At 42.4% G+C, this 22,563-nt stretch overlaps 1 protein-coding gene across 13 annotated transcripts in view; it reads right to left on the bottom strand.

Annotated features, from left to right (window-relative positions):
* Positions 1-22,563, bottom strand: part of SYNE2 (spectrin repeat containing nuclear envelope protein 2) — a 328,121-nt gene that overhangs the window by 32,164 nt on the left and 273,394 nt on the right. For all 13 annotated transcript variants that reach the window (XM_059182293.1, XM_059182290.1, XM_059182281.1 and 10 more), the window contains 5 exons: positions 19,362-19,556; positions 17,279-17,404; positions 10,953-11,108; positions 7,854-8,012; positions 6,670-6,836 (listed from right to left, as the gene is read on the bottom strand). In XM_059182293.1, coding sequence (XP_059038276.1) covers positions 6,670-6,836; positions 7,854-8,012; positions 10,953-11,108; positions 17,279-17,404; positions 19,362-19,556 — 803 coding nt within the window. The remainder of the gene's footprint in view (positions 1-6,669; positions 6,837-7,853; positions 8,013-10,952; positions 11,109-17,278; positions 17,405-19,361; positions 19,557-22,563) is intronic.

The raw sequence follows: 22,563 nt of genomic DNA, 5'->3' as shown, positions 1-22,563 counted from the left end.
CTCTGCTGGCTAAAGCAAGTGAACTTGGCATCTTTTGTCCCTCATCCTGCGCCCAAAGTGCTCCCACTAATAGGTAGCCTACCTACCCCCTCTAAAATGGAGGGTCAGGGGTGCCTGGGTGGCTCAGTGGGTTAAGCCACTGCCTTCAGCTCAGGTCATGATCTCAGGGTCCTGGGATCGAGTCCCGCATCCAGCTCTTTACTCAGCAGGGAGCCTGCTTCCCTCTCTCTCTCTCTCTGCCTGCCTCTCCATCTACGTGTGATCTCTCTCTGTCAAATAAATAAATAAAATCTTAAAAAAAAAATAAAACGGAGGGTCGAACATGCTGGTAGTTCTGAGAACTTCTTTAGTGGTCTCTCCTGCATTCACATTTTGTGGGGTCTGTTTTCAAGGATATTATCTAAGAGAGCATTGGGAAGGAGGAGCTAATAGCTATAATAAATTTTAAACAAAAATTTTAAGGAGATTTATTTTTTATTTTATTTATTTATTTTTTTTTTAAAAAGATTTTTATTTATTTATTTGACAGAGAGAAATCACAAGTAGATGGAGAGGCAGGCAGAGAGAAAGAGAGGGAAGCAGGCTCTCTGCTGCTGAGCAGAGAGCCCGATGCGGGACTCGATCCCAGGACTCTGAGATCATGACCTGAGCCGAAGGCAGCGGCTTAACCCTCTGAGCCACCCAGGCGCCCAGGAGATTTATTTATTTATTTATTTATTTATTTATTTTTTTTTTTAAGATTTTTTTTTTTTAAATTTATTTGACAGAGAGACATCACAAATAGGCAGAGAAGCAGGCAGAGAGAGAGAGAGGAGGAAGCAGGCTCCCCGCTGAGCAGAGAGCCCGATGCGGGACTCGATCCCAGGACCCTGAGATCATGACCTGAGCCGAAGGCAGTGGCTTAACCCACTGAGCCACCCAGGCGCCCCGGAGATTTATTTTTTAAACGAGATTTTATTTAGCTGAGAGAGAGCTGGCGTGCAAATGGAGTGGGGGAAGGAGCAAAGGGAAAGGGGCCAGCAGACTCCGCGCTGAGTGCAGAGCCCGGCGACACGGGGCTTATAGCACGACACGGAGATGGTGACCTGAGCCAAAATGAAGAGTTAGCCACTCAACTAACTAAGCCACCCTAGGCAACCCTTAAAATATTTTATTTTTAGGTAGCCTCTGCCCCCTCTATGGGGCTTGAACTTACAACCCCAAGATCAAGAGTTGCAAGCTCTACCCAATGAGCCAAGCCTGGTGCCCCTATAGCTTCAATTAAAAAGAAAAAAAAAAGTTATCTTTCTTCATTTAGTTTGTCCATTAAGCATAGCAGCATATAATTAATATTGGTCTTCAGATCAGATTGGGTTCTAGAATAATCACACCATTTGCCAAAAAATATACAGTGCTTCCAGTGGCCTTTCTGGGGGTCTGAGTGGCTTGGTTGGGTGTCCAACTCTTGGTTTTGGCTTAGGTCATGATCTCAGGGTTATGGGATCCAGCCCTGCGCTGGGCTCTGCTTCAGTGCAGAGTCTCCTTGTCCCTCTCCCTCTGCTCCTTCCCCAACTCATATTCTCTCTAAAATAAAATAAAATCTTAAAAAAAAACCAAAAAAAAACCCTCTCCCCGCCCCAAACAACCCCTCCCCCCAAAACAAATGGCCCTTCTGTTGATGAAATGAATAGCATTTTTAAAAAAGATTTTTATTTATTTATTTGACAGACCTCAAGTGAGCACAAGCAGGGAGAGCAGCAGGCAGGGGGAACGGGAGAGCAGGCTTCCTGCTGAGCAGGGACCCCCCAAAGTGGGGCTGGATCCCAGGACCTTGAGATCATGACCTGAGCCGAAGGCAGACGCTTAACCAGCTGAGCCACTCAGGCGTCCATGAACAGCATGTTTTTAAAGTGGTGAGATGTTACAAATACAAGCTGCCCAAGGCCCATGAGAATGCTAGAAGCTCCTGCAGCAATTCTGAGGGAGAGCCAGTTACTGTGAATTCTGATGTCTACACCAGGGCCCATGTAACTGTATGTGAGGAATCAGCATTAAGACTGACAAAGGCTCCCCAGCTCCCTTTGATTAGTCGGTTATTTTGGAACTGCAGCCCTCCGGCTCTCTGCTTTGATTTTATAAAAGCTGAAGAACACTTTACAAGGAGAGGAAGAACTGTGGTCTGGGTCTGAGCTTGCCCTGCTCGTCTGTTACATACAACCATGGTGAACCGCGCCAGAGGATAACAGTGTGTGTGGCTGGACGGACCCATCACTGTCCTGCTTCCTCTGCTACGCTCTCATGCAGGGTTTATCAACAAGGAGACCAGGGCCCACAGGGGGCCCAAGACTTGTTTGTAGCAGGTGGCAGGTCCAGCATCTCTGACTCATGGGGCAGCGTGGTGACACTTTGCCCTGCTGCTCACTCTAGCTCTCTGTTGCCCTGACCAGCGCTGTGGCCAGTACCCGGGCACTTGGGAGAAATGCTCATTCTCAGCCCCACCCAGACTTAAAAAATCTGAAGCTCTGAGCCCAGCAACCCAGGTTTTCATGAGCCACTATATTCTGTTGCATGTTTAAGTTTGAGAACTCACTGCTCTGGAGTAGACAAGTACATTCCACACTGAGTTCTACATTTTAGAAAAAATTCGAATAATCCACCTCGAAAAGGCCAGGTCTCAAAGGAGCCCAGGTGGGGTGCACGGTGGAGCACGACAGCCCGCCCCTGGTGCCATCCCAACCCTGTGCAGCAGAATCCCCTCTGCCCTGGGGTCAGTAATTTACCCTCTATGACCTGCAGTGTGCCTCTCGCTAAAATCGAAGATAGTGCCCTCGCAGGACTGTGGCGAGAAGGAAAAGGATTTATACAAGGAAGCTGACTTCCAAAACAAACAACACTGGTTTCTCCTCTATCCATCCCATCACGAAGCCTACTACTTGAAGAGGTCAGAAATTCAATGTTTTTAGGTAACCCTATCTCAATATTTTACCAAGTCTTCTGAAATTTACCTCTATTTTGCTGAGAACATGCCCAAAACAGGCCTTTAAATAAACCTCATTTTTTTCTTTTTCAATGATTAAACCTGACTTACTGAGGTCACAGACTTTTTTTTTTTTTAAAGATTTTATTTATTTATTTGACAGACAGAGATCACAAGGAGGTGGAGAGGCAGGCAGAGAGAGAGGAAGGGAAGCAGGCTCCCCACTGAGCAGAGAGCCCGATGAGGGGCTCAATCCTATGATTCTGATCTCCATCCCGGAGTTCATGACCTGAGTCGAAGGCAGAGGCTTAACCCACTGAGCCACTCAGGCACCCTAAGGTCATAGACTTTTAAACACCATTCTAAACTTTGAAGTTAAATGCTTGGACTTAAAGTCCTGAGGTCATAAGGCTCTTTACCTATGCAGGGTTTCCCTCCAAATCTTACTTACGAAATGCTTCGGCAGCTACGGGGGTGAAGCAGAACACCGTGAGCAGGAGAGGGACGGTGAAATGGTGTCCAGAATTCTGTGGGCTAATGGCCTGTGCATCCTGCAGGGCTACAGGTTTGGCTTGGCACCGCTCAAACCTAAATTCTGCAGCCTGGGCCCCCAACCCTCTTCCCCAGTGGCGATGCCTCTGCGTAGGACCCAACATGTAATCAGTGTCAGAGATCAGACAAGCAGCTAATTCTACATGAGGCTGATTGACAGCAGGTCCCAGCTCGCTGCCTCAATCCACAAATTCACCTGAAGGGCAAACTCAGCTCGGAGTTTCTTAGGCTCTCAGCCATTTGTCTCACCTGCTTTTTGCTTTAAGGTAAGACAAGTTACTCCATTTTCAGTTTTGAGAGATTAGGCTCTCATTCACTCTACTCATTATAAACCAGAAGAGTCTGGGGTAGCAGGGAGGCAATACCAACTATGGGTTGAAGCTATGTAAGTATGGGCAAGTTACTTATCTTCAGTGTCTTAGTTTCCTTATCTATAAAATGGGCTAACGGTGTTTACCTTTCAGAATTACAAAGAGGACTACGTGCAATCGTACATAAAAAGCACATGGTCAAGAATATAGCTGGCAGCCAATATATTTCCTATTATTTCAACTCCTTACTTTGCCAATTGCTCCCTCAAAGATGACTAATGAAATTTCACTTGCTGTTTTATCTCTTTCCCACCAAAGAACTGGCTGAAGACAGGCAGCCAGTGAGAAGAGAGGAAAAGCAAAGAGTCTATTAAACTCCAAAGTTACAGAGAACCAAAGCATGAATGATTAAGAACAGCCTGTGACTCTAGTCTTCAGGAAGCATAATCTAGACCTTCCTCCTGATGAGCCATAAATAGGTCTGATGTCCTCATACCCTCCATCAGTGCCAGGTGCCCAAGACAACTTAGGACATAAGGACAAGGTCAACAACGATGTACTAGACACAATTCATCCAACAGAAACGATCACATTCTCATGCACTGGAATGTTCATTTCAACAAGCATCCGAGGCACAGTTCTAAGCGCTGGAAATAAGACAGTCCAAGACACTGGTCTCACGGAGGAGAGATCGCTCAGTATTAGACACAAATGAGGGACTCCTCCTCCCATTCAACAGACGTGGTACTTTGTCTTAGAGTCTGAACAAGGACAGTGATAACAGCCACTCAGTAAATACTGGCTCCCACACGCTGGTCCTGCGCCACACGCGAGACATGCCATTTACCCTCACAGCGGTGCTGTTAGACACTTTCTGCAGATTTGTAAACCGAGGCTTAGAAGGGTTAGGTACGACTCAAGTTTCTGCTGTAAGTAAGTGAGAAGTCAGGACATGCGCTCAAAACCTGCGCTCTTAATCCTTATTTGGGTTACCGCCATGGATTTTTTTTTTTTTCTTCCAACTGGCACAAAAAGAAGTCAAATTCAGCCCAGCCTATGCTGCCAGGCAAATCACCCTAATATTTGTCTACAGCAGGCCTTCAACTGCTAGAGAACCATGAATGAGTCAGACTTGACTTACGAGGCCCAGTCTTCAGCTGAGTTTGAAGATCTTCTAAGCTTTAGCCCCAACCCACCTCTTCGGCTTGTTCTCCTCTATTTGAACCCACAGAGCTTCTCATCATTTCCTGGAAGATTTCCATGCTGCCCTATCTCTGTACCTTTTTTTTTTTTTTTAAGATTTTTAAAAAATTTATTTTGAGAGAGAAGGTGAGCGAGAAACAGAAAGCACAAGCAGGGAAGAGGCAGAGGGAGAAGCAAACTCCCACTGAGCAGGGATCCTGATGTGGGACTTGATCTCTGGACCTCAGGATCATGACCTGAGCTGAAGGCAGATGCTTAACAGATTGAGCCACTCAGGTGCCCTGGTGTACCTTTTTAAAAAAAATATTTTACGTTTATCTGAGAGAGCAGGCAAGAGCATGAGCAGGGGGAGGGGCAGAGAGAGTTGGAGGGGCTCGATCCCAGGAACCCGGGATCATGACCTGAGCCAAAGGCAGACGCTTAAGCGTCAGAGTCACCCAGATGCCCAACTCTGTACCTTTCTGCTCACAACACATGTCTATCGGTGCTACCAGTAACATTCAAGGATCCCAACCTCTCGCGCAGGACCATCTGGTAACACCTCTCTTCTGTAAGGCTCTTCCTAATCCCCACCCCCACTCCAGAAAGAAGAGCTCTGAGCTCTCAGACCACTTGGCTTTACAGCTGCTCCCATTAACATAATTGACCCATCTTACTTCCTGTCAGTAAATTCTCACAGCACTTAACCTGGCGCCCTTGCTGATTGAATTGGGTTCACTTAGGGTTTACAGTAACAATGAGGTCAAGGAAATAAATGCCAAATTATTAAGAGTATCTTATTTTCATTACTCCCTAATTCTTCACTCTCCTTACAGGTTCTCCTGTGTATTCCACTTTGTATGTTAGGAGAAAGACTCATCCGGCTGGTGTAAACACAGAACCACGTGAGTGGTCCCAGAACTGAGTGACCCTCTTCTTTGTATGTCAGGTTGCCCGTAAAAAACACTTTGGTTGGGGTCTGTCTTTGGAGAGAATTTGAAGACAAAAGGCCTTTAAAAGCTTGGGGTGGCATCATCTTCATTACTTTGTGAAGGGAGATAAAATTACTGGTCTTATTTCCGATAAGGTTGTACTAGAGAATTTAACTTTGATTTGTGGCCACAGACATGTCTCTCCAATCCACATCTTAGGCCCAGATGTCCAGCGGGGCCTGGTGCACTGAGCACATACATATGGAGGACCCCTGGCTTGAGTGGGCCAAAGCCCCGCAGGGAGGATGGTCAGGAACCTGCAGACCAGCATCTAGGAATCAGGCCCGGGTCCTGACCTATTTCATTTGCCACATAGCAGAAGCAACAGGCAGGCATAATTTTATTTGGGGGGATGTGCAAATCCTCAAGCAGAGTTAAAATTTCTAAACGGAACCTCTTCAAGGATCTCTTCCCATATTAAATTTCCAACTCTCGCTGAAACCTAACTTGGTATGAAATTTTAAGCTGAAAAAAATATTAAAAGGTCATGTGCTAAAATACGATCTTCCTAAAATGTTGAGATAAGAATTTCCACTCATTTTTACCAAATTTTGCCTTTCTCTCTAAGCTTATGAAATGGCTGGATTGTCTTAGGGGAAGACTGAGCTGAGTTTCTCCATCTGTGAAGTAATCACTGCACCTAGGAAAGAAGAATGACTCGTAGGCCATTTCTCACCTTGATCCGATGACATCAAAGAGATGCTGCCAGCGGTCACTGACTTTGTTGAGCTTATCCTCGATCTCAGCCGCTCTTGTCTTGTTGCTGGCCTTCCTCAGCTGCTCACCCATGTGCTTCAACTGTAACTTGTTTTCACTAAACAAGTTTATTTCTTCCATGCAGTCCTGGCAACAGCACCAAAACACAAAGCTTCAGTTACTACTAAAAACTCATTTCTTTGCCAATTACAAGCATACAGCTGCCTCTTAAAAGAAAAAGTTCCAAAAACTTCTCACACCTGTGAATGCAACTTGTCAGTGAGTAGCTACAGTTAAACCACGCCCACTTGGCACATGTGTAATATAGAAGGCAGTCATTACGGGTTTTGTTTGGTTTGGTTTTGAAAGTAGGCTCCGTGCCATGAGATCAAGACCTGAGCTGCCAGGTGCCCCCAGTAGTTACTTTCTTCATTCAGTAGCCCTGGTTTCCCCTCCCAGATTTGTTCAAATCTAACCTACTAGGTCACTGAGGGCAATGGAGTGTAACTAAATTAGCCTATAATATCACTAAGGGCCCTTTTGGATGACTGCACCAAGAACGGCAGCCCCCCTTTTTAAAGATTTTATTTATTTGAGAGAGTGAGTGAGCGAGAGCACCTGAGCCTGGGCAGAGGCAGAAGGAGAAGCAGACTCCCCTGCTAAGCAGGGAGCCCAGCGTAGGCCTCGATCCCAGGACCCTGGGATCACGCTCTGAGGCGATGGCAGATGCCCAATGGACTAATCCGCCCAGGTGCCCCAAGAAGGCTCTTTCTGCCTTTCCCTGTGGTGCCTGGTGGCCCTTTCAGAATTATAAGCCCAGTTGCTGCTGGCCCCGCCCTTTTGGCGAGGAACAAGCCTTCACAGCAACAAGCAGAGAAGTCTGGTTGTGACACACGCTGCGGGTGTGAACTCAGAGAGCCAGACTTCCCGAGAGAAAGCCCAGCAAGCACCTTCTCTCACCCGAACGGTCCCACATCTCCCGTCTCTCTGGGATCCTCACTTATCAGCTTTTCTTGAGAAGGAACAAGACAGTGAGAACGGCTCTCATAGTTCTGCAAGGGTATTAGAACTAGATCTGTAACGTTATGCCACTCTGAGCCTGTGAGGGAAGGCGGAAAATTCCGAAGCAGTGGTGACTCCTACCCTGGGGGTACTCCTGCTTACCTTCTGTAACTTCTCAATCATTTCTTCAATACCAATATCTGCAATCTGCAGAATTTTGTTTTCCATCTGCACCAGCCATGCGCACATCTCTTTATTTTTTTCACTGAACACAACCCATGAGTTGAGTTTGTCTTCAATCTCCTGTTTGCGTATAGCCACCTGGAAATGAAAATGTATTTGGAAGCTGAATACAGGCAGGAAGGAAAGCATTTCCTTTCCCTTCCCCTCATTAAAAAGAGTATGAATTTCATTCATCTTCATCAGTAACCCTACAGACTTAAATCACTGTTTACCTAACACCTAGGGGTTCAATATGGATAGCTATACCTTTGATAAATGCCAGAAAAAGCAACAAAATAAAGACCGTGTCTGAAATGTAACTGACTCAAAGAATTCAGCTTTATCCAATGCATATCTATTATTACCAGGTTCTGTTAAAAATTAGAAACAGGGGGACGCCTGGGTGGCTCAGTTGGTTAAGCAGCTGCCTTTGGCTCAGGTCATGATCCCAGCGTCCTGGGATCGAGTCCCACATCGGGCTCCTTGCTCCGCAGGGAGCCTGCTTCTCCCTCTGACTCTGCCTTCCACTCTGTCTGCCTGTGCTTGCTCTCACTCTCTCTCTGTCTCTTACAAATAAATAAATAAAATCTTGAAAAAAAAAAAAAAAAAAAACTTTAAAAAAAAAAAAAAAAAAATTAGAAACAGGGAAGGTTAGATAAATACATTAAAACATCACCTCAGGGGCCCCTGGGTGGCTCAGTGGGTCAGGCCTCTGCCTTTGGCTCAGGTCATGATCCCAGGGTCCTGGGATCGAGCCCCACATCGGGCTCTCTGCTCAGCAGGGAGCCTGCTTCCTTTCCTCTCTCTGCCTGCCTCTCTGCCTACTTGTGATCTCTATCAAATAAATAAATAAAATCTTAAAAAAAACAAAAAACCGAATTTCTTCTAATCCCTGTTCTTTCAACATACTTAAAAAAAAAAAAGATTTTATTTATTTATTTGGTAGGGAGAGATTATAAGTAGGCAGAGAGGGAAGCAGAGAGAGAGGAGGAAGTAGGCTCCCTGTGGAGCAGAGAGCCAGATGTGGGGCTCAATCCCAGGACCCTGAAACCATGACCTGACCTGAAGGCAAAGGCTTTAACCCACTGAGCCACCCAGGCACCCCTCAACATACATTTATTGATGGCTTGCTACATGCTCATTTAAAGTTTTATGACCCAAATCTTTTTACCTATTTAAAAACAATCAAGTCCTAATTCCTATTTAAGACCAATGTCCTGCCTATTTAACTTAAAAACTATTATCTAGATCATAACATAAATCTAACATTTGTAATGCAAATGGACTACAAAATTGGTTATTTCAATATTTTAGTGGTAAATTTCAAAAATAAAGCAAAACAGGGGCTCAGTCAGCTAAGTATCTGCCCTTGGCTCAGGTCATGATCCCAGGGTCCTGAGATTGAGCCCCACATCGGGCTCCCCGCTTAGTAGGGAGCCTGCCTCTCCCCCTGGTTGTGCACTCTCTCTTTCTGACATCAACCAATCTTTAAACAAACAAACAAAAACCCAAATGCATATTGCTTATTTAATCTACCTTCCCATTATGCACTATGGCTTTGGATGGAAACTATGGAAATGGAACCAAATACTCTTCTGTAGGAAGTAGGCTGACCCAAATAACCAAGAGTCCATTACGCACGAGTAACCCCTACGTGGGCTTCCACAAAGGCTCTTCCCTCCTTAAAAGGTTCAAATGTAGAACTTAAATAAAAAGAATGCAAACAGCCTTTCTAAATATACAAAAGTATTCTCAGCTCTAAAAAAATCTTTAGAATCTTCGAGTTAAAAGAATTCTGATGAAGTTTTAACCCCCTACTTTACAGATGGGGAAATTAAGGTGTTAACTCCCAGAGGCTTTCCTACTATGGATAAGGAAACAGTGACCTTTTCAGAGGTAGACAAAAATACCTAAGACTTACATCCACCAACCAAATGCGTTCAGAAGGCTCAAAGAACTAGCCCTAAAAAACAAAAACAATAACAAAAAACCAAAACACAAGTCTTGTGTTTCATTCCTCAGGGCATCTGTTTATCTTAGCTTTTTAAAATCCTGGCATTTCGGCCAGTGTCACCCTGATTGGTTTCCTAATGGTAACAATGAGGAACATCTGGGCCCCAGTCTCTGCTTCTACCTTCCTTCCAGGATACTTTTCACATATCCTAAATATGTTCTTTTACGTAAAACATTAATAAAGATTCTAAGAGTCCATTTACAATTACAGTTCATTATGAATATTAAATACTAATGCCAAAAAGGGAAAATGATTTACCTGATTAAAATGCACTCAAAAACATCTGTATTTCAACTTTAAAAAAAAAAATCTCAACTTTTAATTATCTCTTCACAGTTCACAAAAATGAGATTAAGGAATTCATTTTTCTTAGAATTCCATGTTCTTAAAACAAAGATCTATTTGTAAACCTTTAGTTTCCATCTGTCACAAACATGTACCATATGGGTCTATAACAACGATCTCATTTTTAACAAGTAGAAGGGATCTATTGAGATACTAAGTGAAGCTGCTGATCATTTCTTTTAGAGTTTTGAGAAAAGCCAGCTACTGGAAAGAAACATCGGGCTGCACGTGAACCCTGAATTCTCAGATAAAACACCCCTCTGTGGGGCACCAAAGAAGATGCCTGCTGTTTGTTGGGCCCAGTGAGATACCGCAAAGACTCTGCTCTAAGGCCAGGAGGAGACCTCTTTGCTGAAGTCCAGATTCTAATATCCCGATGGGGGACTCGTCATCGACCTAACAAACAGCAGAGTGCTCACCGCTGCTTGTCCTTGCAATTCCCCCTTCCCCCCATTTAAAGTGAGTTTTTAAAAAACCTTATTAGAAGTGTTACAAAGTACCAGCATGGAGCCCTGGAGAAACAAAGGGGCCAATCTGTTACTCCAGTGCTGCCTTCTAAAGGAACAGCAGCCAGCCTGGGCTCCAGCTGAAAAGGGCCTCCGGTTCAATGAAATTAAGTCCCTTTCCGAGACATTTCAATAAACTCTACAACAGCCATGCCCTGCAGTTAACTGACTTACTCTTAAGCAGAGGTCCTCCCATTGTCTGTGCAAATGCTCTGTTTGCTCCTTCAAAACCATCACGTCGTCCACAAGAATGTGCCGGGTTAAGTCTGTCTTCATAGTGTGAAGTTCTTTCAAGTTCTGAATCCAGTCGCCCAAAGACTTCTCTAGCTCCTGCATTTAAACACAAGAAGGGGGGTGGGAAATCAACTCAAGCTGCTGTTGTTTCCAAACCTGTAGGCTAATCCTTTGATTGGACTCTGGGGGAGGGGAGGTCCGGGGAAGGGGGCGGGACCTTCTGAATGGGAAACAGCCCAAGGCAGCCGCCACGCTGCTCCTGGGAATGGGTCGCTCTTCACCACCTTTTTCTCAGAAGAAAATTCTTTTCCACCTTTATTTTAATTTCCTCGGGTAACTCAGGTTTTTATGTAATTAGTTCTGTTTTAAAATCACGGAGGTCTTTACCTATATTGAGAAGAAATTATTTTTGGAGTCTGGCAACAATCTCTCTTACACACATACACACTTTTAATTCTGAATCTATGTCACAAAAATGTTGAATAAAGTGATTTTTCCATCTTAAAAAACAAAACCAAACCCTAAGAAATGCATTGTTGCTACTGTGGCATTTGTAACAACAGTCTTTGCTCGAAGGGGATTATTCTGGTTAAGCTTCAAAAAACATGAGTATAATGGAAGAAAAAAAATAAATTCTTCCCTAATAACAGGCAGAACTTGGTTAACAGAAAATCTCCCCTGGCTGTGGAAACAATTATTATTTAAAATGTGTCAGATTTAAACCTTCTGAATTCTAGGACTTGAGAAAATTGCTTTCACAATAGGGGAGGTAAAAGGAAACAGCAATGAAGGAGGACTCAAGAGTCTTCCAGATTTTCATTGTGCTCACAATTCTCATACTTTGGCACATTGTAAGAATCTCAGCTCACACCTGTCTATTGCAATAGAAGATTCTTTCATTTATATCAGAAGTAAGTCTGAGGTGTGGCAACAATAAAAGTGTGTTAATTCTGATTGTTTTTCAGAGTTCTAAAGACTACGTTGGCAGGATTACATGGTTTGCTGACAAAAATTCAGATTTAAGGGGTGCCTGGGTGGCTCAGTGGGTTAAAGCCTCTGCCTTCGGCTTTAGGTCATGATCCCAGGGGTCCTGGGATCTGTCCTGGGATCTCTGCTCAGTGGGGAGCCTACCATTCCGCCTACTTGCGATCTCTCTCTCTGTGTCAAATAAAGAAATAAAATCTTAAAAAAAAATTCAGATTTAATAAAATGGCCCAGAGAATACTCTTTCAAGGTTGCATGAAGATTCAGAAATGCCTTTATCAGAAGAAAAATCATCACTTTAAACTCTCGTTACCTACTTTCCCCCCTCATGATTCTAGTAAAGTGGATGAGAACAGATTCTGTGTGGAACACTTTCACTAGCTACAGACTCACAGGTGGAGAGATGCCACTCACAGACTTCAAACTAGAGACCCCCAAGACCGTTGAGCTTCGTGCAACATTCCCCGGTCTGGTCCAAGGCCTCGCTCACAAGTGCAGTCTCAGATGCCTGCACGATAAGGACACCTGTTTCTGTTTTCCACAGCCAGGTTTAAATTATTTGGTTTGGATACTTGGTTTCTCCCTATGACTGAATATGGACATTTTTTTTTTTTTAAAGATTTTATTTATTTGTCAGAGAAAGAGAGAGAGCAAGCAGACACACAAGTGGGAGGCAGAGGGGCAGCAGGCAAAGGGAGAAGCAGGTTCCCCGCTGAGCAAGGAGCCTGATGTGGGACTTGATCCAACGACCCTGGGATCGGGATCTGAGCCAAAGGCAGACGCTTAACCGAATAAGCCATCCAGGCATTTGGAATATGGACATTTTTATAATTCTTAATAATTTATTAAGAATAATTAATAATTCTTAATAAATATGCCAAATTATATCCTAAGAGGAATGACTACCTTTCTCCACATACTTTTTGGCATTGAGTTTTATACATATGTTTAGACAACTTTAATATATATAATAATTAGTTATTTAAATTTGTATTTCTTTATTTCACCGATGCTTCCACAGATATATTTAGTTAATTCCTACTTACATTTTCACATCTCAGACACAAAGACAATTCCTCAGAGGAGCTTTCTCGGACTCATCAGACAAGGCTGGGACCCCCGTTTTATGCTCTCACGGCCCCTGTCTTTTTCCCATCTAACACTCACCATGCTTACAATTGTCCCCCCACACATGTATCCAAGAGTGAGACCCTTCGGTTAACACCTGTCTCTCCAGTAGTCCAAACTGTCAGCTCCATTATCGGTCAGAGCCGTGACAACACTGCTCACCACCTACCATGATGCCTGGCGCATCCAAGCTCTCAGATGCAGAAATGTAGGATGGAAAGGAAAGCAATCTGGCAATGTCTTCAGAACTTTAAAATGTTCATAAAGTAACAAAAAGCAGGGAGTCAAAGAATATACAGAGCAAGGTCTACTGTGGAAGTTATTACAGCTCATCACCACTTATACACACAGTTCAAAAAAATCATGCTTTGGTCTTTAAAATATTCCAGATTTGCGACCAAATCGTAACTGCAAAAGGACACACCAGTTCTGTCGGTATTGCCTAAAAGGTTCTCACAGGATGTAAAATTTAGTTGTTTGACCACATGAAGGGAAGCCGTACAGTCCTTGCTTGGACTCAGACACAGCATGACAGCATTAATTAACTCAGTTACCAGGGGGATTGTCAAGTCCCATTTTTCTACCTTACCATTTGGGTAAAAACAGGGCCAAAAATGAATGTGTCTCTATTAATTACTGGCCTGTATATGCACAGATAATCTTTGGAAGAATACACAACAAACAGATAACACTGGGGTGCCCAGGTGGTTCATTGGTTGAGGACCGGCTCTTGGTTTTCAGCTCAGGTCATGATCTCAGGGTTGTGAGATTGAGCCCCACACTGGGCTCTGTCCTCAGGACTGAGTATGCTTTAGACCCTCTCCCTCTACCCTTCCCCCACCCCCCCAAATAAATAAATACATCTTTAAGAAAATATATTTGTTCAGTGCCTGAATTAGAATTTAATACATGCTGAAGAAGGACTCATAAATCCATGGTGAAAGAAAAGATCCTTCTTTGAAGGTTACTGGAAAAATCAATGGCTTGGAATGAAACAATTAGATTAAACAAAAACAAAACACTGATTGCTTCTGCGGAGAGGAACCAATGGGAGCATCTTCATCTTCATGTATGCCTTTTCCATCTTCTGAATTTTGAAACATGTGACAATATTATGAACTGAAAAATTATTTTAAAAATAAGTGTCCCCTGAGCTCAATCACTGGACAAGTCTTATAAATACAGACGGCCACTAGGCCAATTTGGGAACAGTGGAAAGCTAGTATGTAATGAAGTGTTAGTCCATGTGTCAACTTAGATGTAATGAGAATGTCCTCTTCTGAGGAGGAGAGCGAAGCTCAGACTGGACAAGTGGTTGGTAGATCTCTCCCAAGTGACTTGGGGATGATAAGCACCTTCCGAGACAGGCTTTGGGTTACTTGAGTTCTTTTTGGAGTATGGTCATGGGATTGATGAACTCAATGCTCGTGGTCTCTCTTCCCGATTTTTCCAGTGAGAGAACACTAAGGCTATGGAAGCTGAAAGGATCACACTGGAAGCTGAAGGGTGGGGCACTTGGGAAACAGTATGCCTTCTCAAGAGTGTCCAGTTCACATTCTGTACTGTTTCTAGACTTTATGGAAGGAAACTCTATGTGTCAACTGAGAGTATGACTCTGAATTATCTCCTTTGTCCCTGACATCTAGATCTACACCTAAAGATGCAGAGATCGTAACAATGTTGAAAATTAGGGATAAGTAGGAATTTTTGACCTAATAAAATCATCACTAGCAAATACCATACTTAGCGGTAAAATGTCAGAATTATTCTCTTTAAAATCAGGAACGACATGAAGGAGCCACCTATCAGTTCTTCTACAAAAAAATGTTCTGGAGGTACTAACCAGTATAGAAAGAGCAAGAAAAAAAAAAAGTTTAGAATAAAAAGGAACAGAAAAAGAATCATTTTTCTCAGATGGTGATTGTCACCATCTGGGACACCTAGAAGATTATGCAAATTATTAGAGTTAACAAAAGAGTTCAGCATGATGACTGATTATAATAACAAAGAATTATCACTTCCAGGAACCACTGATAATCAGAAAATATAATTTGAAAAGGTATTTTCAACAGTATCAAAAATAACATGTCAAGAAAGAAACCCAACAAAAGGTGTACAGGACTGCATAAAGAAAATTATACATCGTTATTGAACATGACTGAAAGGAGAAACATGCCATATGCAGGAACAGGGGTACTCAGTATCAGAAAGATGTTCATTTTCCCCAACGTATCTATAAATTTTATACTATTCCACTAAAACTCTTATCAGGACTTTTTCTAGTTTGACAAATGGCTTCTAAAAGTTGTGAAAGACTGAAGACCCAAGGACCGCCACACGCCTGTAAGAGAACAAAGTATGACTACACATCACACCTGAAATGAAGATTTGTCATCTTTAAAAAAAAGCACAATAATCAAGATAAGTTGATATAAAGGCTGAGGTAAGCAAACCAACAGGAGAGAGCCCTAAGGAAAAAAAAAATCCCATATATATGGAAACTTGATATTTGACATTGGACTTTGGGTACCAGGACAATGGTTATCCATGTAATCATCCATATGAGTAAATTAAAAATTGGATCTTTACCTCAAAACATAAGTAAAAATGAATTCTTCAGTGAATAAGGATGTAAAGGTACAAAGCAAAGCTTGGAAAATGTAAGCGTGTATTTGTATGACTTTAGTACGGAGTAAAGGTACTACTTATACAAAGCTGAAAAACAAACGTAATACTTCGCATTTCTTTCTTTTTTTTTTTTTTTTGAAGATTTTATTTATTTATTTGACAGACAGAGATCACAAGTAGGCAGAATGGCAGGCCAAGAGAGAGGGGGAAGCAGGCTCCCTGCAGAGCAGAGAGTCCGACTCGGAGCCCGATCCCAGGACCCTGAGACACCATGACCCAAGCCGAAGGCAGAGGCTTAACCCACTGAGCCACCCAGGTGCCCCATACTTCTGCATTTCACAAGGGCTACAATGGCATGTAGAAAAACTATAAAGAAGTGAACATGAATGATGAAATACTTCATTCAGGGTTGTGGGTCCCTCTGGAGAGGGAAAGTACGCAGAGCATGTCACCTGTATTTGCCATTTTTTTTTTTTCCAGCTGGGTGACGGTTTCATGGCATTTATCATTATTATTTATGCTGGACATTTTTTGCATGTTGGGATATTTTTACAATGAAGAAAAAAGATGCAGACTGAAGGACACCAATTTCCAGCACAGCTTGAAGTATAAGAGTACTCATTTCTTTCTAATTTTTTTTCAATTGGATTCCTGCAGTCATTAAAAGATAAAAGATTAAAGACCATTTGTTCTGGATGTTTTTTAAACATCAAAGCCATGGATAGGGAAGAGAAGTGGGTTGTTCCTGACCTGGGAATTTTACCAGCCCAAATTCCTATCCATTCTTCTACAGAAATCTTCAGCAAAGGCCCAAAACTCCTAGGAATAACTGCCAGTGTTTTATCTAGACAGAGCACAGTTTGGAAGTTTTTATAAGAATGTTATATTTGAGCAAAAACTCAAAAGTTGGCTTCTAAAAGACAAATTCTTCAGTAATATTTTACTCTCATTTCAAACACAAAGTCATCTGTTAAGGGAACAGGTTTTGGGGTAATCTCAAAGGGCACATATTATATCACAGAGGAGAGACACAGAAAGAGGACCTGGAGGAGAACCAACCCCGCCCCCCCCAGCCTCCCCCCTCATCCTCAATTCCTAATAAGAATTTCTGTAGAAGTCTTTCTCATGTTCACACATGGATCTCAAAGAACATCCATTCCATAATGTTCTGGAGACCAGGATGTTATTTTAGGCAGAGGATAGGCAAAACATTTTCTGACCAAACATGGAAACACAGTTTCAACACAGAATAGAAAGGCAAGGGATGCCTGGGTGGCTCAGTCAGTTAAGTGTCTGCCTTCAGTTCAGATCATGATCCCAGGGTCCTGGGATCGAGTCCAGCATTGGGCTCCTTGCTCAGTGGGGAACCTGCTTCTCCCTCTGCCTACAGCATCCCCTGCTTGTGCTGACAAATAAAAAAATCTAAACAAACAAACAAAAAAAGAACAGAAAGGCAAACAAACACTTCAATTTCTCTCAAAAGCGGTAAGTGATTATCTTGAATGCTCCTTCAGAGCTTTCAATACCTTAATCAGCTCTTTTTCTCTGTGGAGATCCTCATGAAGTTCTGGAAGAGGGTCTCTACTTTGTGCCTTTAAAACTTGCAGCCTGCTTTTCAACTCCTTGATTTTCTTTTCACACTGGTCCCAGGTCTATTTGAAAACAGTATGAAAACTGGTTAGCACTTTGCTTTTTAAGAACGAATTATAAAAACAGAATAACTCATTTAATCCACTCCAACAAATGTGTTTTTGTAAATCGCACAGAAACCCAGTTTCTGGTCTTGGGCAGCCTGGTCCAAAAGCAGAATTATCTCTGGTGCAGCTTTATGTGTGGCTTATTTCAACTACTGAGTTGACTGGCTTTTGCCTCAAAATAGTTCTTCTTCCTTCCCTATGTCCTCGATCTATCCAATCTTATTTCTAGTTCAGTTCTGGGAAAATTCACATTTTGGGGGGGTGGAATTCACATTTAAAAGACTACTGTTAAGGATTAATTTTTAACATGGACAGTCTTGGGCAGCATAACAGCATATAACAGCAGCATAAACCAAAAGCACTAAACCACCTGTCTTGTCTCTTCTAGGCATCCCTCACCTCTCTCCTTCCCGAAGGAGCCCGGCTTCAGTGGCCCTTTCACAGTGAAACTTCACTCAACATTTCTCACCACTGACTGCCACCTTCTGCTTAAAGCACTTTACAGCTTACAAAGCCCTCTCAACTTCATGATCTCATTGTAATTATAATAATCTTAGAAGACACACAGGGTTTTACAGGCTCAGAGAAAACTTGCCAAGGACAAGCAGTTAGAAGCAGACTAGTCAAGGGATGACCTAGGGATGAAGTCCCGCTCCAAATCCCTTCCCTGCAATGCCCTTCTTTTACACCATCTCTCTTCTTTTAACCTTGTATGACTGAGAAAACAGCTGCCCACATTTCCAAGTTCAAATTTATAATGGATTCATTGAGATAAGGTTCTAGTCCTGAGGTTACTAAAAGTAGACAAACATAAAGTCAAACACTATCTTACTCCTCAGTACACCTGATACCTAAACACGCTTGGGTCGGCCCTATTCTACAGTTAACACAGAATTCACAGAAGGGCAAGTCACTTGTCTAGCAACATCAACTCTCTGGAACACAACCAAGAGGAGACTGGAGAGAGAGACAAAACGGAGTCTTTATTTCTCCCTCCAAACCATTAGCTACGTTTCCTACCATGTTTTACAACAAGAGCCAGTGCTCGACAAAATACTTGCTAGTTAACGAATTTCTCACAGCCCATATACCTAATAAAATTCACATACTTTCTGCATAGGAGAGATGTTCAGGCCCTGAATCAGCACACATTTATTAACATTACTCAGAACAACTATCTCTGAGAAACTTGGTTATCTGGTCTTGGCACATGCACAAATGATCAGGGAGGTATAAGGAGTAGGTATGCTCAGAGAAACAAAAATTAAACATAGAACACTTTAAATAATGTTTAGAGAAGAAGAGAAAAGAAAAACAATAAAAAACACAAAATTACTCAAGAGAGCATAGTTGTATAGGGCCTTAGGTTCAAAGCCGCTCAGAGTCCTTAAGAACACTGTGGTATGTTTTAGCGTAACAAAATAATTATTTTCCCAACAATGACACAGAATAAAACATGTTAGTTCTTAAAAATACAGTCATAAATTATCTGGGAAATTCTTACATGTGCTTACATGGAAAAGCACATTCTCTGATGACAGAAGAGGAGGCATCATCACTGTGTTTATTTTCATATGCTATACCCAAAGACAGACCACATGTGGAACATTAGCTTTGTATATAGAACTTTCATGGAACACGATTAGGCTTCCTGTTTTGTAAAAGCAGATATAAAATAGAACCTCTACTGAGGTTCTGAGCTTTTTCAATGATCTATTATTGAAAAATTATTATTTTTATTTTTTACATTTATTATTATTTTACATTAACTGGCATGATTCACGGATTAGCAGGGCTCAAGGTCCCTTAGAAAACCTACTGTGATTTCCTAAAATCATGCCCACTTTTGCACAGCAAATAAAAACTCTACGTGCTGCATTTGAATATCCTGAAGAGTAAATGGTGAGTTTACCTCCATATTGCTCTGCAACTGTTTAATCAGCTCTTCTACGTGGAGCTTAGTGTCCTTCCAGGTGTCCCCAAGTTGACTGATTTTCTTGTCAATCAACTCTTTAGTCTCCAGGCTAGTTGTGTTCCGTAACTTTTCCCCAGCTTCTAAGGTTAGTTCAAAGGTGGTTTGCCGTCTCTGAAAATGAATTTCTTTACTCTAAAGAGAAAAAAAAAGTGATTTTCCTTAAACCTCTGATATGATCCAAACGGGACTGTATGCATTCCCTTCCAAGCTTTTCCTACTAATAAATGTTACGTTAGATATAAATTAGGCAAATCTGATTAGAATGTGTTCACACATACACACACACACACATTTAAGGCTAACGTTTTACACTACTATATAGTACACCAATAATGCGTTCTTAAATAATTTTCAATAGTTGTTAAGAGATAACATTCTTAGTTTAATGATCAGAAGCATAGAGAAATAAAAAATATACTGCAAGGATTAAGAGCCTCTAAGATAAATGGATCTGAAAGTATTAAGAAAATAAGTGGGGCATCAGACCTGAAATTAAGAGCATATATCCATTACCACTGTATGAGTCAGGTTATCCTAACCCACAAAAACAGAATGTGCACACAGTGCTGAACAGATATAAAAGGAGAGAACAAATGAAAAAAGGCAAAATATAGAAAATATACACTTAAGCTTATTATGGGCACATAAACATAAGCATCAATATATGCGTTAAAGGGACAGCTTTAAAACAGTCCATTTAAATATCACGCTGACTCTTCTTTAAATGGACTGAAACTATGTACTTACACTACAAAAATGTAGTAAAAGGTTTTAAACTGACTCCTACTTCCAAAAACGTTTGGTTTCAGGAGGAAAAAAAAATTAGTTTTTTTTCCTATTCTAGATATGATTTCCTTCACCTTCAAATTTCTCAAGGGAGACATAATTGTGGGCATTTTCCAAAATGGAAACAGAGCATTGATTTGCAAAGGTTATTTCTGAGAATACTTGCTATAACCCGATGCAAAGGAGAAAAGCAGACTGTACTCTCAGGAACAGACAAAAAAGAGAAAATGCAACTCAATGAATATACAGGCACTCCACACTTGTCTTTCCAGCATCCGCAATGCTTGACATAGCCAAATAAATGGAATCCATTAGCCATTTTAAGCTTCTGAAAAGATCTGCTTTTCCTCTAGTCTTCCCTGACTTGGTCAATAGCACACTATTCACCAAAATGCTCAAGCTAAAACCCTACAGCCATCTTGATTTAGGTTTTTATTTCCAGGCCACAGTTACATCATTAGCAAGTCTACCGCCATACCACCCTGAACACAACCTATCTCATCTGATCTTGGAAGATAAGCAGGGTAGGGATGGTCAGTACTTGCATGGGAAACATATCCTTTTTTATCTTTACTATGATCATCCTTTTCTTATCCATTGTCACAACTATCCAAGACTTCAGAAAAGGCCTCCTAACTGGTTATGGCCAACTCTATTTTTCACAAAATGCCTGCAACAATATTCCCAGTCCAGCGTGCTAGTTTAGAACCTTGCCACTCCCATCAAGCAATGGTGTCTTTGCCGCCTCTGCGTTGATTCTGTGTGAGCACATGTGATGGCCTTGATTAACAGAGGATGGCAGAAGTGACTTCTGTGACTAGGTCTAGAAGGTGATTCAGCTTCTCCCATGTATCTTTGAAGCCATTGAGCTGCCATGTAAAAGTCTGGCTACCAGAAGCCTCCATGTGGGGAGACCACAAGAGAATGATGCTGTCTGAGTATTTCTGGCTTAAGTGCTAGATAGGAGAGTGAGTGAGCCTTCAGATGAGCCCAGCCCCCACCACCATCTACTGAATCTCCCTGAGAGACAAGCAAGAACCACCTTACAGAGCCTTGTCAACCCCCAGAACTGTGAGAGATGATGATCCATGGTTGTCGTTAGGAAGGAAGAAACATGTTAACACCCTGGGATTCTTGCCTCTCCTCTACAGTCTGTTGTCCCTGAGAGCAGCCAAAGGGTCTTCAAAAAATACAAATGCCCCCTCTTGCGAATGAAACTCTTCAAAGGATTCCTGTTACAGCAGGACTGTAACTGGGCTACCATACTTCAAAGTGCTCCCCCCTGCCCCACTCTCAAAGTCACTCCCTCCCAGGGCTGCCTCACTGGCCGTGTTCCACTCACACTAGCCTTCCTTCTGTTCTTCTGCCTTGTGAAGCTTGGTCCCATCTTGGGCACTTTGAGTAAGACATCCCTTTTGTCTGAAAGGCTCTTTCCCCAGATTTTTGCATAGACGGCTCCCTCTCCTCTGTCAGGTTCCAGTTTAAATGTCGTGTTCCTGGAGATCACCCAACTGAAAGGAGCCACCCGGCCCCTCCATTACGGGTCCTGTTTTAATTTTCTACATATGCCTTATTGCCATCTGGTATTTTTTTGTTTATGGATTTGTCTGATTTCCCTGACCAATCAGACGAATTAGCATTTCCTTGTTTACTGATTTGTTTGACTGCATGCCCGAGAGCCAGGCTCTTTTCTTTGTCCACACTGACTTGGCACAGAGCAGGTACTCAACTGATACTTGGTGACCAGAAAAATGAATGGGGACAGCACAGGATTTCAGAAGGGCAGTGTTTCTTTTAGCCATGTCTCTGCAGTGAGGAGTGGTTCTATAGCTAAATGGAACATGTTTTGGAGACGGCCAACTAACTACTATAAACCGAGGCGCATTGAACAGCCCTCAGATTGAAAACTCTGTTGCATAAGAGCACACTCATCTGGACGAGCACTGAGTGATACATGGAATTGCTGAATCACTATATTGTACACCTGAAACCAATATAACACTGTATGTTAACTGCATTGGAATTAAAATAAAAAAGATAAAAGAAAAAAAAAAACTTGGTTGCCTACATGAATTTGCCCTTCCAGAATAAGCAGGAGCGTCCTTATAAATTACAGCTCTGGTGGTCAAGTGATTCACCAGGCCATACCTTAGAAGCTTGGGTGGCGTGAATCTGTCATCTCAAACTTCTCTCACCCTACCCCACCCCTTCTCTATCCCATCCCTCCCCCCACAGCCCAAGAAAGCCTCACTATTTCAGGATGAACAGAGAAGATTGGGTTTCTGACACCACCAGGCTGGGGACAAGGCTGGAGAGGGTCATGGTGACCCGACTGGTCTTCCCACATGCAGAG

Source organism: Mustela lutreola, chromosome 7 (genome assembly GCF_030435805.1).
Source record: "Mustela lutreola isolate mMusLut2 chromosome 7, mMusLut2.pri, whole genome shotgun sequence".
Lineage (NCBI taxonomy): Eukaryota > Metazoa > Chordata > Mammalia > Carnivora > Mustelidae > Mustela > Mustela lutreola.
Note: the sequence above shows the minus strand (reverse complement) of the source record. Positions and strands in the feature narration are given on the sequence as shown.